General features: G+C 37.2%; 1 protein-coding gene across 2 annotated transcripts; it reads right to left on the minus strand.

Annotated features, from left to right (window-relative positions):
• Window positions 1-1,437: 1,437 nt before the first annotated feature.
• wdr76 (WD repeat domain 76) lies at window positions 1,438-18,071 on the minus strand. 2 transcript variants are annotated; one of them, XM_088334707.1, is made up of 15 exons: window positions 17,870-18,071; window positions 16,156-16,272; window positions 12,105-12,176; window positions 11,939-12,025; window positions 9,145-9,203; window positions 8,516-8,633; window positions 8,332-8,424; window positions 6,766-6,806; window positions 6,536-6,689; window positions 6,293-6,451; window positions 3,786-3,901; window positions 3,187-3,285; window positions 2,958-3,110; window positions 2,827-2,880; window positions 1,438-2,032 (listed from the first exon to the last, which is right to left on the minus strand). In XM_088334707.1, the coding sequence occupies exons 1-15, from the start codon at window positions 17,900-17,902 to the stop codon at window positions 1,777-1,779; spliced, it is 1,611 nt and encodes a 536-aa protein (XP_088190833.1). In that variant the 5' UTR covers window positions 17,903-18,071; the 3' UTR covers window positions 1,438-1,776. The 2 variants fall into 2 exon arrangements, with proteins under 2 accessions (XP_088190833.1, XP_088190832.1); XM_088334706.1 differs by having other exon boundaries at window positions 12,105-12,179.

The raw sequence follows: 18,071 nt of genomic DNA on the forward strand, positions 1-18,071 counted from the left end.
GAAGACTCGTAAATAAATGTAAGACCATTTCAAAGTCTTGGTTTGCAGTTATCAAATTTAAGACTCAGGTTTTTAAAACCCCGTGGCAACCCTGTCAGAGGCCTTGTTAGAAAATCATTCTTACTAGGGGCACATTAATAAATACCATAAAAGGTACTTTGGCTGTAGGGATTTGTCTATTTATGGAGGGTCATCATGCTTCACGGATGTAATATTTGATTATAAAATGATTATTGAGGTTTTTTCCCTCAATGTTTCTTTTTTTCACCAAGATATAATCCTTTGTAGTGTTTATCAACTGTGCATTTATAAACAAGAAAAACAGCTGAATTCGATTTAACCCAAGGGAAACATGCAGACTGGAAAGTGACAAGAATTGCATACAAACACTAATATATTGATTAATTTAACGATTTAAAAGGATTTCTGCTTATTACTTTTTATTAAGGTTTACTTGAATATGGAAACTGTTGGATTAGATACAGACTTTCCCCTACTTACGACCATTCGACATACGCAAAACAACAGATACGATTTTTTAGGGATGTTGAAAAATATCCGGACATTGCTGTAAGTTAGAAAGTGAAACTGGACAAATAAGCACCGATAAGAAAATCAAACTCAGCATATTAAAAGCTGCAAATAGTGAATAGTTTGGCCAAAAAGCAGAGTTTGTAAAGCTTGTAAGCTATTGGCCACAAGCAGAAAGGACGTCTGACGCGAGGATGCCCGTGGGACATGAGTCTGTCACATGTACAGTACGCTATATCACCTGCCTTGTACAGAGCAGAATAATCTTCATATTTAAAAAAATAAACTAATTTAGGACAAATTGTGAATGCATTTAAAGACATTGATCCTGTCTATGAGTTTTTGTGCCAGTTAGAAATCAACTTTTCTAGAAAATTGCAATGCCCCTTTTTCAGTGAGCTATTTACAATTCCAAGGGCAACTTGTGTGTTCTCAACCAAACTGGCCCAACAAACGTCACTTCAGAATACTAATATTTGTTAGGACATATTGTCATTCGAGTCCAAAATATTAATCAACAGCAATAAAATGAAAATAGAAGTCTTACAATTTTTTACGTCAAGTTGTGTTTTAGGGTGGATTTAAGTTAAATAAATATGGACAAATGCAAGATCAGGCGAACATTTTGGCAGGTAGTGGCGTAAATTACCATTGCAATTGTGCATTCACAAGTAGCCCAATTAGTTTTCAGATGTATATTTATCAAGGGCGTAGGTTAGGTCTTAGTATTGGTTGGGACATAGTGCATTCTTCAATAAATAATCAGGCAATATTGGCAGGAACAAATAAGTGCTCAATATTGGTGGCGACAAGTGACTATCATTCATTCCAAAACTACGCCCATGATATGAAGGAAGAGTGAATTCCTTAAATACAAGTTGTTTCAATGAAGCAAACATATCAATGTGTATTTCCCATATTGCAAAAACAAAACTTTATTAGGAATAAGTGAACAAGTGCCTTGGGGTCTATTAAAATAACTGTATCGGAAAGATTTGAAATAACTCATGACTGTGTCTACTCTTTGCCCACACTGCCATCTATAGGTCATAATTTATACTAAACAAGAAAAACAACAGGTCTTTTAAAACATGAGAAAAAACAAAACATTGCTACATGTTGCCCATTAAAAAAACACCGTCTTGCATGAGTACAAACTTATTAAACAACGTACCAATAATAGATTCTCTGTAACTTTATCAATTTTAATCAAATAAAATATTATCTGAATCCTCGCCCAAAGTCTCAATCTGAGAAGACGTGGAGGCGCCCGGACGCGTTGCCGCCCAACATGGCGTTGCGAGCTGGGTGGAAGGCCGTGACGGACAGCACCGTGCTGAGATTTTGCTCGTCTTGGAAGACGTGCAGAAGCCGACCGCTCTCATGGAAAACCTGCACCCTCCGTGGCCTGGAGAGGCTGCCCACAACAAGGCAGTCCTCCTGTTTAGGGTCCCACACGGCCGACAGCTTGGACAGCCAGCGGCCTGTCCTCATGTCGTGTCTGGGAATGGAAAAGGAAAGAAAACATGGAAGAAACTACAAAAGCTTAACTCCAACCATATTCAGGGTTCCTACAGCTTAAGGGCAAGTTAAATTTAAGACTTAAAGATTCTTCTTTAATGCCTTTTGCAATTAAAAATAAGACTGGGTTGACACAAACACCTGCAATTAAAACAAACAAAAACATACAAATATTTATGGCACACTATACATTGTGCCTCGTACATGTTACTTGGCACAGCCTTTAGCCGTGGCAAACGTTTGTCAGACAACCACTTCTCATACATATTTACACACAATCACGCCATGATGCCACCAAAGTAAATTGGGGAATTAATGAAAAAGACAATTGATGAATTGTTTTAGTTCAAACAAATATGAGATCAAAAATTCACATCTTTAAAACTATCAATTTTTTTTAAGGGATTCAGGGTATTTTAATGACAATTAAGGCCTTATATTTAGAAAAAATGATTTCAATGCCTTTTAAGACTTATCAAGGATCCGCCAGAACCCAAAGAAACAGACAATTCACTTGCTTAGTCACACTTAGGGATAATTTTCAGCACCATGTTCTTGGAATGTCCAGAGGAAACCCACACAGGCACAGGGAGAACATGAAAACTCAGCACGGGGAGAACATAGAAACTGCACAGGGAGGCTGCGGTAGCTGAAATTGAACACTGAACCTCCGCACCATGGGCCTGCAGTCGTGACGCCCCCTCCTCACACAATGTGTAGGTTTTTACCAGTATGACATATAAAACTTATCTTACAGTCAGAAAATAATGATACCTGATGGTTGTCAGTAGGGGGGAGTTGGTAATCATGGCGGAAGTGTCGTATATTCTGTATTACAAATACAGAATAAAAAAATAAGAAAATGTTTCAATTTTATGAACACCAGGACGGATTCAGAAGCTGACCTTATAAAGTTGTCCAGACAAGAAGTGACTACTCTGTTGCCCGTGCACGGAGAGAAGTAACAGCTGGATATGCTTAAAGCGTGGCCACGGAGCTGCGAGACCGGTTGACTACTTGTCTTCTTCAAGGAGCGTGCGTCGTAGATGCTCACCGTCCTGGGGATGAATAATACCATTCATGCAATCAAAGCCAGTGGTAAATATAAAGCGCATGATGTCATTCATGCTCAACCTGCTCTCAGCCACAGCCAAGTATTCTGGTTGTAGAGGATGAACGCTGACACAGCGTACAACTTTGGGGTCCAGCGAGTGGAGGGACTCGTGTGAGGTTCTGCTTGGCAGAGTAAAACATTTTTTTTTTTTTTTTTTTAAGAAAAGCAAAGAATATGGAGGAGCGATCCTGTCTTATGTATAAATGTGTACATAAATAAATACCTTCTATGCCGTTTAAATTAATGAACATGTAAATAATGTAAAACATAAATATGACCTTAATAAATGACAAAAATTACATTTATGTTGTGTCAAATATTTATTTCAGTACTTTCTCATTTATTTCGTCATGTAATTTGTCACAAAAAATGCTTTTCCAACAAGGAGGCCCACCAATATGGCATATTTTAAACAATTTTCCAAAGGTGAATGGGACAAAATTCATATTACAAATCATCATAACCGCTTGATTTCTAAAAGATGGCCCAACTTGTTATTAAGTTCAGGAAGCAAGTATTTAAGGCGTATATTGCTAGGTATTTATTTATGTATACAATTATTCCGAAAGATGGCAGGATTGGTCCTCTATAGAAAAAGGCAGCTGAAAAGATACACTACCCTGGTGTGCGCCGGTCAACAATTGCCACGTTTCCATACCAGTCACCGACCACTAATGTTGAGCAGTCACGTGAGAGGAAGTCGAAGGTTTTTAGGCCGTCTTCAATGTTATATACCTATCACAAAACCATTTTGTAACGGTTTTGTGAACGGTGGGAAAAAAACATGAGAGCTCTTGGAAACTCAGTTGGGCAGTGTTAACAAATACTTCGAGAAAAAAACAAAACAAAACTTTCATCTTTTTGAGGACATCTGAAAGGATGCACTCCACCTTTAAGAAACCAAATATTTTATTAGAAAAATCTAAATGTTACTATTCAGATTGAAATGTGTGCAACTTTCTGAACGTGTTTGGAACCTTAACATGAATTTGTTTGAATACGGCTTCCCCCAAATCTATGTATTGAAACAATAGATTTTATCGGCACCTTCATGGCTTAAGGTGGGCTCGTTTACACTTCCACATGGAATTTGAAAAAAAACGGGTACAGTTAGGGTGCACCTTCCGCTAGATGTTCAATTACTATTTGAATGTGTTTTCAGTGATCACTAAGATGTGTTTTATAGCTATTTGGGGTTCACTTGGAGGCCAGGACCTGATCAGCTTTCAATTATTTCATATTTGTAAAATGTGCTCGCGACACGAGCAACTCAGGATGCGAACATGATCTTGGACTAAATTGAGCTCGTATGTTGAGTTATCACTAGACATATTTTTTTTTTAACCAAATGCACTGTTATTGTGACCAAATTTGTGAGTGAAGTTGCCAAATTTGTGCTCTGCCTTTCTCATGAGCAAAGAGAAATCCATATCCAGTTGCACGGGCTGCATTAACATTAAGCATTCATTTTAAGGCTCGGGCCACGCGTTTGAAACACCTGTTCTAAATGCAGGGTTAATACACAATTTTTCATGGCCAAATTCAAGCACTTTCTTTAGCACTTTTGAGGCCAATTATCAATTATTTCAGTACCTTCAAAGGAAGAAATCCAGCGCTGATCAAAAGGAGGTTTTTTTGGTGTTGACTACTTGATGCTAGCAGATGAATTGTGCGATTTTGAGCTGTTCATATTAGTGATCTACCATCTTTTTGTGACAATAGGCTGGTATGAACTGACATGAATTCTGCCATTCTGCTTCAACATACACCAACAGAAAAATGAGCCGAATTTGGACTAATTTTATTATATTGATTGCTCCGAAGCAGAGTGCATACAATCTTTCAATTGACTGCTGATGTTTTACTTTTAGTCTTATTTTAATTTATATTTTTTGCATGTTTTTCAGAGAATCTGTGTCTAAATTGGTAAAAATAGAATTGTAAATAGTTACCGTATTTTCACGACCATTAAGGCGCACATAAAAGTCTCAGATTTTCTTCAAATTGTCTGTTGCCGTGCGCCCTGTGTCTCATCCATAGCAGCGGCCGTAGCCAAGGACACATTGCAGAGCTTAATGCGCAATTACGCTTTTTGGGTGAAATCTGATGTTTTTGTGAGGTTGTTCACATTTCCAACTAAATTGGGACTCTTGTTCAATCTTCTGTGATATTTAAGCGTCTCTTCTTTTAACGCCACAAGCTTCCGGCTTTTACAGACCCCGACACATGACGTCACACGCAATGCACTGTTCACGGAAGTAATCATGAACACTAACGTTGTAGCGTATCTAGCAATTTGAAAGTGTCATGCTACCGGAGGCTGAAGAGAGTTGTCACGCCAAATATGAATTAAATCTCAAACCTCACGTTCCATCCATTGAATGCTCTCCGTGTTTACGTCCGACATTGTGTGTGGATTTTAGTGCTTCGCGGAAAAAAAATGAAAACCGAGCCGCTGCGAGAGAATTGAAGATTAATGAATCTAAGGTTTGCAAGTGTGGGAAACTGAAAAACAAATCTGACAAGTTTTTATCTGTGAGTTTTACCTTGCAACCAATACTAAAATAAACCACAACCAAACTTAGTTTTTCTACAGCTGTATTTTTAAATATGCACACTTGTATGCTTGTAAGGCAGTGTGATGCCTAAAAGTTGTGTTGTTGTTCAAATTGTTTTGCCCAAGTTGCTTTGTATATCTACTATTTTAGTTTATATTTCATGTGTTTTTGAAAGGTATCGCCGGCAAAACATGCCGGCTCTTCTCAGTGAGCTGAGCAGTTTTCTTTGAAGAGCTGTCCTATTGGGTGCGACCAGTAAGAGGGCAGTGATGACAATGCCATAATGACAAGCCACCAAAGCTTCATTTTCACCCCCCTTTTTTTGAAACTTATCTTCATTTATTGCGCGGTGTATTGAGTCAGACTGCCAATAAACAGCAATGGCAACAATTGCAAACACTCCCCCCAAAATTTAAACATTTTCCTGACCTTGAAAACACAACATTAAAGTTCAAGCGTTTTCAAGGATTTCAAGCACCTGTACGAACTTATGTGTATATTTGTCACTTAAATTACAGCAGAATTTTATGCTGCCACCAAACTATTTATGGAACTCAACAGAACTCACATCATCAAAAGCGCCTTTCTCCACATCCATGCAGCGCAAGGATCCGTCATAGCTGAGACTCAGCAGCTGAGCCGAGTTTGCTTTGGAGAAAGCCAAGCAGCCCACGGGACGGGTGTGAGGCTCAAAAAGGAGAACGCCATCGTCACCCCAGTCACCACTCTAAAGGAATAACCAGATTGTAAAAAAAGATGAAGGACAGAACAGAAAGATAACAGAAGATGTAATAATAGAAGTAAACCCCACCAGACTCCACAGGCCCAATTTCCCAAACTTGTCGCCAGCAGCCATCAGCAGAACAGAGGAGGAAGGGTGGAAAGCTGCTGAGCAAATGCGGTTCTTCACAACTTTGGCCACCTGATCTTCACTGATTCTCATTTTCTTCAGTGACGAGCAATACCTTCAACAAAGGGTAGACTTATCAGCATTTCCTTCTCTAATTTGGAGTCAGAAGAGCATAAAAATTTCAAGTGTACTCTTTCAAATCAAGCGCAGTTCTTCTTTCGTGTGAAGACACCTGAAAAGATTAACAAAAAAAATCATTGACATTCCTTTGATTTTCTTAAAGGGACAGAGCGTTTTATCCGCCCACCCGGTGTCGCTGTATTGTCTACAAGGTTCCTACAGCTTAAGGGAAGTTCAATTCAAGACTTTTATAAATGCCTTTTCTAAATCAAATCTGGGACCAAGAGGCAATTTTAAACAAATGTTCAATTTATTATTTTTATAAATCACCTTCTGGTCCAGTTTACTTTATGTGATGGATCCTCAGTCAAAGACAATTAATAAATATTAGTTCAAACAAAATAAAATCTTCGAAAATTGGACCCAAGACATTTGAATGCAAATAAGGCCTTATTTCTAGAATAATAAATTCAAAGCCTTTTGAGACTTTTCAAGGATCCGCGGGGACCCTCGTGAAGTGCAAATGAAAATGAGATGCTCCTTATCCAGTGACATAGATGTCGTCCAGCAAGTGCTTTGCCATCTCCAGCAATAATAAATGTGGAATTGGAATATGCTTTTTACAGAAATATATTCAAAAGTTACTTACTTAGGTTTAACATTTTTTTTTAAATACTTTAAAAGCTCCGGTGAGTTTTTAAGTGAGACTAAAATCTAGGACATTAAAGGGACAGTGTGTATTATTTTACCACTAGATCACTTTTTGTAACCAAAACGAGTGCTAAAAAGCACTTGGGTGAATACAAACTACAGAAACTCAAAACGACCAAACCGCACCATTTTTCTTTAAAAACAATTTGCCCAGTCTTTTGCGAGCTTGTTTGGGATAATCATGTCAACTATGTATGTCTAAGTGAGGCTCATCTTATGTCATGTCAAGTTTATTCGTATAGCCCTTTATCACAAAAGGTCCCAAAGGGCTGTACAGACAATACACAGACATAATTAACAGTAAATATAGGTAATACCAGAATGCCTGGTCGACAGCTTTTTAAGTCAGCATTCATAAGCAATTTGATAAGTGTGTTTTTAGCACTTTCGCTAAGGTTGCAAATTCAATCTCAGAGGAAAGAATTCCACAGCACCATGGCCAGATTGGGGAACACTCCTAAACCCGCAGATTTCTTCTTGGCTCTTGGGATCCTAATAGTGCAGCATTTCCGAGCAGGAACATAGGGGAAATTAAATTCTCGTAAAATAAATACAAATTTGCTGACAGATGAGTGTTTAAAAAGATTATATGAAACGTTTTTATGAAAGTTTATCTATTTTTTACTTATTAATATAGATCAATATTGTTTGTTTGATTTTTTTTTACTGAAGTGGTTTTAATATTAGGAGGCTTTAAGTGATACACATAGTCCTTTTAAATTGATTTGGGAAAATAGTTCTCTCAACATATAATAAATTCACCTTTCATAATATTAAAAAAAACATCCCAAGTGAAGTCATGTTTATTTGTACAGCCCTTTATCACAAGAAATCTCAAAGGGCTGTACAGATTACATACGTTTCATTAGATTAGTAGACATTTTAGACAGCTAACATAGTTCACAATCTTAAATTTGAGCATTTACCGCTGAGCAGACTTGCAGAAATTCAGGTGGTAGCCGGCTTCCTTCAGCCATGTTGACCGGCTCCAAAGGTAAAGGACCTGCAGGCTTTCTGGGCTGTAAAATGATTTTAAACAACTGATGTCATGGAGGGGGGAGTACCATAGACCTAAACACGGCATAAAAGACAATTTTCATGCGGCGCTACCTGTTTTACGTAATCATTTGTTGTTGGTTCTGGGGGAAGAGTCAAGACTTCAGCTTGTTTGTTTTGGAGCCGCAAGGACTTTCGAGGAGGAAGGACTTCTTTCACCACCGCCACTGACCTGTCACCACAGAATTAAAATGAGCATTATTGTCATTTATACCAACGCAATGAACAGGTTAAACACGTAAAACACATTAAAAAAATTCCAGATAAAAAAGGCAAAAATATTTACAATGTAGAGCTTGGACACTGGCCCAGTTTCTACGTGCATCTGTACAACAGTGGCATAAAAAAATAGAGCAAAAATTTAGCCGCAATAAAATTCCCAAATAAGTCAACAAATAAAACGTGACTACCCATTTTCTTTACAAAAGCAAGATATACATTTTCATGTATTGTCTTGTGTGCTAGTTTGGGGGGGAAGATGGACCTAGGGAAGAAACTGTCTCTAAGCCTGTTAGTCCTTGTTTTAAGGGACCTGTAGTGCCTACCAGTTTAAAGAGGTTGTGGCTGGGGTGAGAGCATGCAGAGTCAACAAGGCTCAAACCATGACTGATTTGGAACCAAATAAAAGAGTGAATTGTAATAACAATATCCCATCAGAAAAGATCTGAGGTTGGCAGTCTCACCTTGCCACACCCCTCTGTGATGGCCGTTTTGCGGACGATTGCTTCAGCTCGACAGACGCCTAAAGGAGGAAAGATCAAGTATTAAAAGCTGGGCATGTTCATAGCTAAAGCAGATTTACTTGAAAACATGTTGACTTGATCGAAGTGTCTGGCATGTCAAATTGTACTAAATAGTCCTAACTTCAAAGCAAAAACGCTGCAAGTACTGCCCACTGTACATCTAGTTTATACCAGTGTTTTTCAAACAGTGTGCCATTGTTCAGTATATTTGATTCTTTCCAATGGTCAGCCAAGTAGCTAACATTCACCCATAGTGGGAGGAGGCAGCAGAAGACTTATTTTATTTTTATATCCTGCTTATGAGGTAGTACAGGAAAATGTATTCAATAACTTATTTTGCTTGGTGAAGCCTTTTAAGGTACAGCGAAAGAAACATAATAAAAAAAAATCAAACAAAGTAAAAATCTTTCAAATCATTTTACTGAATTTAGTTATTCGCTTTTGTTTCACTAAAGACAAAAAATAACCGTCAATAAAATTATACACAGGCAGATATTTTTTGCTTACTTTAAGTAGTATTTTTGCTATTTTCTGGAAAAACAAACATTTTGGAAAACAAGGTAAATATAGAAAAATCTAAAATTGAAACCTATTACCCACATTAATGTTAAATATAATTATTGTTTTCTTATTCTTTTTTTTTAAACAGTTAAAAAAGTTTTCTTTTGTTCCCCTGGCAAATAATACTTTTTACCCTAGAAAACCGAAATAATACAGCAAAAACCGTAAAACACAATACAGATAGTAAAATAATTGACCAAATTGAATAACCTGTATTACATTGAGCCACAGTGACCACACTTGATAAGAACAAGATATACTGACAGTTTAGGAAGCATGATCATTGATAATTGTTTTAAAAAAACATGGTACTTTTGCCAGGAAAAAACATTTAAACATTTTTGACAGTCAGTTTTCCGCAAGATTTTTTTTTTAGTGGTCCCAAACATGTTGATCAACATGGCTCAATACAAGGGGTTCTCAAATAGTAGGCTCCGTCAATGGGGGCGTGGGTGCAAGTTATGGCACATGATCAAATTTTCACACAACTGTTTTAACGGCACAGCAGCGCTTTCTTACGAGACCCTGCGAGTCAAATAAAAATGCTACAAAGGCGGGCTATGAGCTGGCATCGCTGATCGCCAAGCACTGACCATTCATGGGACGGTAAATTTATTTAATACTTTTAAGAATTTCAGGCGAAATACTCAGCCCTCACACATTTTCAGCTTAGCAAATCTGGCCCGCTTTCTGAAAAGTTTGGACACCCCTGATATAGAATTGAGCATGAGGTGAAGTGTTGACACAAAATAGAGCGGACCCTCGAGTGACCCCCCCATAAAAAAATATTTAACGCAGATGAGGAGACAGGCAACAGGAGATGAGGAAGAAACAAAAAGGCTCCTTTTGAACTCTAAGATGAGGAAATTTGAAGTAGCGTACCGTAGCGCTCCAATGTAACCAGGTGGAGACGAGCAAAGACCAGTGTGCTTGCTATGTTAGAAATATTGGCAGTGGACAGCATGTAGCCAAATAAATTAAGCTGTCACTTCAAGACATGACACTCCGATCACGCTGAAAAGATTTTTTTCATCAAAAAGGTGCCTGACAAACAGATATTTTGCATTGAAAGGAAGTGACGTGTGACCACCAATATAGAGTAATCGTTTTTTCACTACCAATATTATATGATCACAAAAAACAAAAAAGATTGATTGATCAAAGCAGGGCATGGTTAAATTATGTTCACTGCTGAAGCGCTGATGCGAAGGAAAAATGTATTAGTGCCAAAACAAACCTATGTACCTGCTGCCGATTGTGACTCCTACGTCGATAAACCAACGTTGTTGGCGTAGAATCGAGCAGAGGCTGTGTATTGCAAAACGCGCTAATGTATTCATATTTTTCTTTGATTGAAAATAAAAATAAAAAATAAAAAATCAGCAGAAATCATTTCATGTATTTTTGTTTCACATTTTTTTAACTTTGCTCTTGAGTTCATGTTGGTGATCTGTTTGCATGCATTATTATTTATTGACTTAATGTAATTTCATTTTTTGACGATATGGTTAGACACGGTCAATCAAAAATGTTTATAGTTTAAGGGTTTAAATTTTACGTTGAATTTCAGAAGCCACTTAAAATCTTTATGTTACATTAATAAAGTTATCAAACCATTTTTCATTAAGTTTGTATATACTTTTTTCTTACTTTATTCTCTTATATGTTAATCAGGATTAGAGGTAAAACAGGCCTAAAAAATCTAAACCGACCAGACCTGGCCTGCGGGTGTAAAAGCCAGAATCAGCCCAAACCCAACCGATTAACTCAAATTTATGGACTGGGCCCAAAGTAAAACTGAAGCTGCACTTCGGCGCCGGAGTGTGCGCTTCAGCTGAAATTCGCGTGGGGCTGAAATGTAGCACCGAGGCGCAGCTTCAGGTTTATTTCAGGCTCGGCCCCTCAAATCAGGTGTGCACTTTGGTGCCTAAGTACGCGCTGCTCCGAAGTACAGCGCCGATGTGTGTTACTCAAGTAAAAGTACAGTTACATTACAATAATATCACTCAAGTAGAGGTAAAAAGTAGTCATCCAAATAATGACTTGAGTAATAGTAAATAGTAAGGAAGAAGAAAAACAATGGCTTGATGATTGACATTTAATAGACGAACCGGAATGATTGAGAAGCACTGGTCTATACCAAGTCTTTAGTTATGACCTACTGCCTATATACCTGAAAAAGACTGATAGAGGAGAGGAAGGCTTTGTTCTGTCTGATGTTCTCCAGGCGCTCCAGTTCATATGCAGAGAGTCTTGCACCCTGTTGTGAAAAACACATAAAAAAGGCTGAATTTAAGCAAGAGTGTCATACACTTTCAATTGATTTAACAGATACTTACATTGGTGACCTCTGTGTCACTATTTTCAGATGACGAAGAGTCCTTTTTTCCTTTATGGTTTTCTAGGTCTTGCTTCTTAAGATGTAGCACAAAATGAAAATATGTCGATTAGATGGTTATTGCCTAGCCAGCATGCTAACCAGGAATCGCAGATCTTAAAATGGGAATTTTCTCAAGAGCTCAATAAAAAGGTTCTATATCAATTCAAAATGTTTCCCCTGTTTGATCATAATGACTTACGTTATTTATTCATGTACAATATGCATTTTTTATCTAAAAAAAAAAGAACTCAATGTTTGGGTGCACATTATACATTTGTGGAATGATTGATTAACCAAAATATATTGGTGACCACGATAGAAAACATTGATGCAACAGGAACAAAACTCAGGTCATGGTGGGATGCCGCCAAATCCTAACCACAAGTCCACCAATAATATAAATTACATAAAAAACGACAATTGATTTTATTTCATTATCTCACACCATTGTTATTCGTGGTACCAGAGACGAATGTTAAGAGGGTAAGGAAAAAGGTAATCCTGAAAGATATATATATATGTGTGTATATATATATAAACAAAGCATGACAAGGGAAACAACTCTTAGGTGTATTTGATAATGAAACAGACTTTGATGAATAATAAACAAAACCATCGTAAAGATTATGTTAGTATTGTGTTCATAGTTTTTGTTGTCAATAAATTGTTTTAATCGTGGCCGCACATACTCAACTATTTGTCACTCACAATGCTTAGTTCAAGCTGAGAAAAAGTGAAACAAAACAAAATATTATACAGATTTTTAGGCAAACCTTTCGGGCTGTGTGTTATACACAAATACATATGGTACTTAAAGGAACAGTATGGAGTTTGGAACTTTTATACTTTGTTGCCACCATCTCCTGGCATGTGTCAACATTGCAGCCTCAATCAGCTCGTTCATGTTACACATGCAAGTACATACATTTCTTAGCTGTGCTTGAATAAGCTTTTCCTTTTTCATCTTTCTAAGGGTTTGGGTTGCCGTTTGTACTCTACTTAAGCAGGTCATTTCATACTTAACTACACTATTTTCATGCTACAATAACAAATACAGACAAAAACAGACTTTTGAAAATGGTATCCAATCATTTTAATACCAACTAAGGCCTTAAATTTTTGAATAATGAATTAAATGCCTTTTAAGACTTTTCAAGGATCCGTGGGAACCATGATCGTACGGCTCTCTCAAAAAAAAAAAAAAAAAATGCAATTATGGGCGCCTTGGGTCAAAAGGTTACCGACCCCTGCTCTACCCGCTGAGATCAGATGACTGATGTTGAGATCATACTACTGTTTTCTTGCCTTTCCTGCTCCTTGGCCGGTGGATAAGTATGGGAGGACGAGCCCAGATGTTGCGCTGTGCAAGAGTTCAGAGCCAGCCGACCGTCACCTGGACCTGATGTATGCCATCATCTAGAGCAGGGTTCACCAACCCGTAGCACGCGGGCCAGCAGTGGCACGTGAGCGCGCGGCAAAATAATAATGATTTTTTTTTTTTTTAAAGAGCATTTACCTGAAATTTAGACATCTTCAGGTGCGCGCCATGCTATGGAAAAGGATTTACGTGGGTTTCAGTGCGAGTTTTGCCTGTCGCCTCACACACACTGAAGCTATCTAACAAATTGCTCACTGAATAGCAAGGCACAGAAAACCATTTACTGATGGCGAATATTTAAAAGAAGTGTGTGTGTGTGCGCGCGCGCGTGCCTTCTGCATTGCTGCTGTTTTCAAGTTTTGATATTTTCTGCAACAAGATATCAACAAGAATGGTATAGTAGCTGACCATATTACTTGTTTTTTGATTGTAGTTTATAGTTGATGAAGAATGGTTGATTCTGGTTAATTCTTGTGGTAAAAAGTTGAAGTCAGAATGGCTACTGGCCTTTCCACATGTTGTTCACATTCATATTTTAGTTAATTGATGAACAAGAATAGTGGAAGATAAATAGGTATAACTGGTCAGTTATATATTATACCAGTGTGCCGCTGGAATTTTATCTTTCCAAAAATGTATTCAGTATTTTTCACTCTTCAGACGAGGAACTGTAATAGTCATCCATATCAGTAGGTGGTACTAATTATCTGCTCTTGAGGTAGCACAGTACATTTAATAACTTAATTTGTCTAACAAAGCGGTTTAAGATTGCACTGTAAAAAGTAAAAACTTGACATAACTTCATTTTCAAACATTTTCGATGGACGGTGTGCCTCTGAACTTTTTTATAAACTTAAGTGTACCTTGGTTCAAAAAAGGGTTGAAAAACACTGATTTATACGATTAAAATGTCTATCCATGTTGTATATTTGGACTGGTGTAAAATGACAGCTCTGTTGGATATTAAAAAAATGCGAGTCATTAATCTTGGTGTGGCACACTGATTTACAAGGAAATTTGAAAGTGGCACTCCGCACCGAAAAGGTTGCTGACCCCTGATCTAGAGCCTGCTGCATCGGCCAATAATTTAAAATGGGAACCTTATTGTTGCTGTCAAAGGGACTTTTGCAATATTTCAAGGTTTCTTAATTTTACTCATCCTGAAATTTCTTGAGTTTTTTTTTTCATGTAGTTTTCTGCTCAGCCCTTTGAAACTTTTTGTGATTAAAGGCTACATAAATAAACGTGAGATTCTGATGGGCTCCTAGGGTTTAATTGGTCCCACCAGAGTCTCATAAACCTGAACTATTAAAAAAATAGGATTATATTTTTAGATACACTGTTTTTAATGATACACTTCGCTCACTTGAATATAACGCTCACCCGTAATTTTTGATAAGATCTTGTCTCACTTTTTCTGAGCTTAAACATTGCTGATAGATGCGACAGGACTCAAACCATGGTTGCTGTGGTGGGAGCATTTTAATCACTCGCCCACCAGTTGTTAGATGCAGGACCGGCCCAAGCCTTCATTAGGCCCTACGCAAAAATCGATTTTCGGCGCCCTACTACTTGATAATTTGCATACCTACTAGAACTCATTCCAAGCTCTACTCCAGGGGTGGGCAACTATTTGGAGTCATGTTATACTTCTTTTTAAATAGATTAGTTTCATCAAAATAGTTTTGAAAAGACCACAATTAGAACAAAATGGCTATATTAGGTCCCTGTATTTAGCAATTCATTTGTTTTTTAGCTTGGAAGTATTACTGTAGTTTTTTTTTTTAGTATTTCTGAAGTCTGATTTTTATTGTTCAGTAGTTTTTTTGTCGTGTTACTGTAGTTTAAATTATTTTACTATTTTTGTGTTATATCTGTAATAATTTTTAGCTAGTATTTCCATGGTAGTATTTTTTACTATTTCTGCAGTACTTTTGTTGTATTTCGAAAGTAGATTTTTTGTTGTATACCTGTAGTATTTTTGTAATATTTTTATATTATTATAGTAGTTTTACAGTAATTTTGTAGTATTACTTTAGTATTATTCTGTAGTATCTGTTGTATTTAAGTATTTCCAAGAATATTTGTTGTCTATCTGTAGTATTTTTGTAGTACAGTGTTAATGTAGTTTTGTTTTTGTAGTATTTTTGTGACATTTCCAGTAATTTGCAGTATTTCTGTTCTAAACCTCTTGTAGTAGTATTTCTCTAGTAGTTTTTTATAATATAGAATTACGTTTTCATATTTTTTTGTATTTCAGTAGAAGTATAATTGGTGTATTTCTAAAGCAGTATTTTATTAGTATTTTTATAGAATTTTTGTAGTATTTTTGTCATATTTCGTTGGTATTTTTGTCATATTACTGTTGATGTCTTTTTGTAGTATTTTTTTTTTTTGCATTCCCCTAGACTTTCCACCCACCAACGGCTCAAAAATTCGAAGGGAAGGACAAACAGAGATGGGGGATCCAACTGGATGTTTGATCTTACTGTACACACGGTCCAGTGTTTTATTCCCTAATTGCTCAGTCCACGTATTGAATACAATACAATGAGATGCAGTGCAGTATTTCACCAAAAGTGTGCTAAACAACTCTGGTGCCAGAAAAAAAGTCAAGACAATGAAGTCTCACCTTACTCCTGAGTCGTTGTCGAGGTATAGGAAGTGTAGGAGAAGAAAATCGAAGACGTTTGGGTTCCAGGTTGTGTCTGGACGATCTTCGGACTCCTTTCTGGACTGGCATTACATCCTGCCATGCATACGACAATAAGTCACAAATGAACTTGACGGAAGCATTGTTTCTGCATTAACCGGTGGTAAGCGTTTAAAAATATATTGTCACTGGCTTTTAAACCTTCCAGTCATGTTTTACAAATTGTTTGTTACCCAAATTTGAGCAAAACGTTAAACGTAACATATTACTGCTGCCATCCCCTGACTTAGGTCATCTTTGCAGCCTCAGCGGGCTCGTTAATGATGCGCGTACATGTGTGTGAACTTTTAAGACGCGATCAAATAAAGTTTGTTTTTATCTTTCAAGGGGTGGCTTTTAGACTACTTAAAGTGCACCTTTTCCTACTTTCTCTATTTTCATGCTACACTAACAAATAAAAACAAAACCCACAAGGACAAGCAAGACGTCACTCTCCAGCACTCCTCCCATGCCCCATTCCTTCCATCTCACGTGTTCTGTCCCGGACAGCTTTGCTAAATGTTAAGAAAGGCGCAGGTAGACAGGCATTGTAAACACATACTTAATGGAGAAAATATTTAACTTTCAGCATTTTTTAAATAAACCTCAAATGTTGCACCACACTTTTATTGTATTTTACGTTTTTATTCTGGAATGCCTTGCTAATCTTGTTTAGAACAGCATATTGCACTACCCCAACGGAGCTTTATCGTCGACGGCGACTTTAATCGGGCATGTTTATTGACTGTACTCCCAAATCCTTTCAATTGTGGACTCCCAAATCTACTAATTGTGGACTGAGCAATTCGGAAAAACGCTGGACTGTGTAATGTAAGATCAAACATTCGGGAACTCTGTTTGACCCTCACAACTCTGTGTGTATATACAAACATACATAATATGCACAAATAAATGAGCATATTAATGTTAATTTTAAAAAAAACTTGTAGGTCGAGAAATTAGGATTTATTTTACACTACATGAGGCTAACTAAAGGGAGCGGACATAGTTGTAAGCCATCTTGCTGCTATTGGTACCCAAACACCTAAAAAAGGCTGCACAAAAAAGTAAAATGCGATGGTTTTGTCACTTTTGATTGCGTTTTGTACTCTTCCTTGTGCTTTTCATTACTCGTTGTCAGTGGCACTGCACCAATACAGCAACACACCGTCCCTTTATAGTTAATATTTTATGAACTACTTAGTGAGACTTTTGACACGATAATTAATGCTTGTTGAAACAAAAACCATCAATACTAAATTTCTGTTGTGACTGAGTATAACTTTTTGATAGTCTGACTAGCATTATAAAGAATATACGTCATGAGCTGTAGCGCAGAGTACATACATTTATAAGTGCCATTGAAGTTTATTGTTTATGACTTACATTGTACACAACAATGAATTATTTTTGTATCGTTCTCTAAAATGTAGAGTGGTACTTCGCTTAATGGAAGTACATCGTTTAGATCTAAATGAAACAATGTGTACATTCTAATTGCATGGCGTAGCCCTAAATTAAGAGAACACTACTATATTCGTTTTAATGTACTCTCCTAGTATACACAATTGTATAGTCCTTAATAGAAGTAATCAAAGGAGGCGACACGCAAAGCAAAAGCAGCCATTTAAACTAATCACAGAAAGCTCGTTACCTTATGAACAGTGTCACGCTTGGAACGCTTCATCTCCTTAAGTGAACTTTAGGGAGATTAAATTTGTACGGGTGAGTTTATTTCACTAGAGTTTGTTCTAAAGACGTTGAGCTGAAATTTGAGGTTCGTAAAGGAACGAAGCGCTTTGGCTTGGCGCGTTCCACGTTTGATAACGCGCTTACTCAAGGCAGTGTTATGAGAG

The sequence above is a fragment of the Urocampus carinirostris genome, chromosome 4, assembly GCF_059441175.1.
Source record: "Urocampus carinirostris isolate Australia breed hairy pipefish chromosome 4, RoL_Ucar_1.0, whole genome shotgun sequence".
Lineage (NCBI taxonomy): Eukaryota > Metazoa > Chordata > Actinopteri > Syngnathiformes > Syngnathidae > Urocampus > Urocampus carinirostris.

Coding starts and splice junctions, on each gene's coding strand:
- wdr76 (XM_088334706.1), bottom strand. CDS start 17,902: ATGAAGCGTTCCAAGCGTGACACTGTTCATAAG. Junction 6,452..6,535: donor AATTGGGCCTGTGGAGTCTG/GTGGGGTTTACT, acceptor TTATTCCTTTAG/AGTGGTGACTGGGGTGACGA. Junction 3,902..6,292: donor AGAAAGGCGCTTTTGATGAT/GTGAGTTCTGTT, acceptor GTTTTGTGATAG/GTATATAACATTGAAGACGG.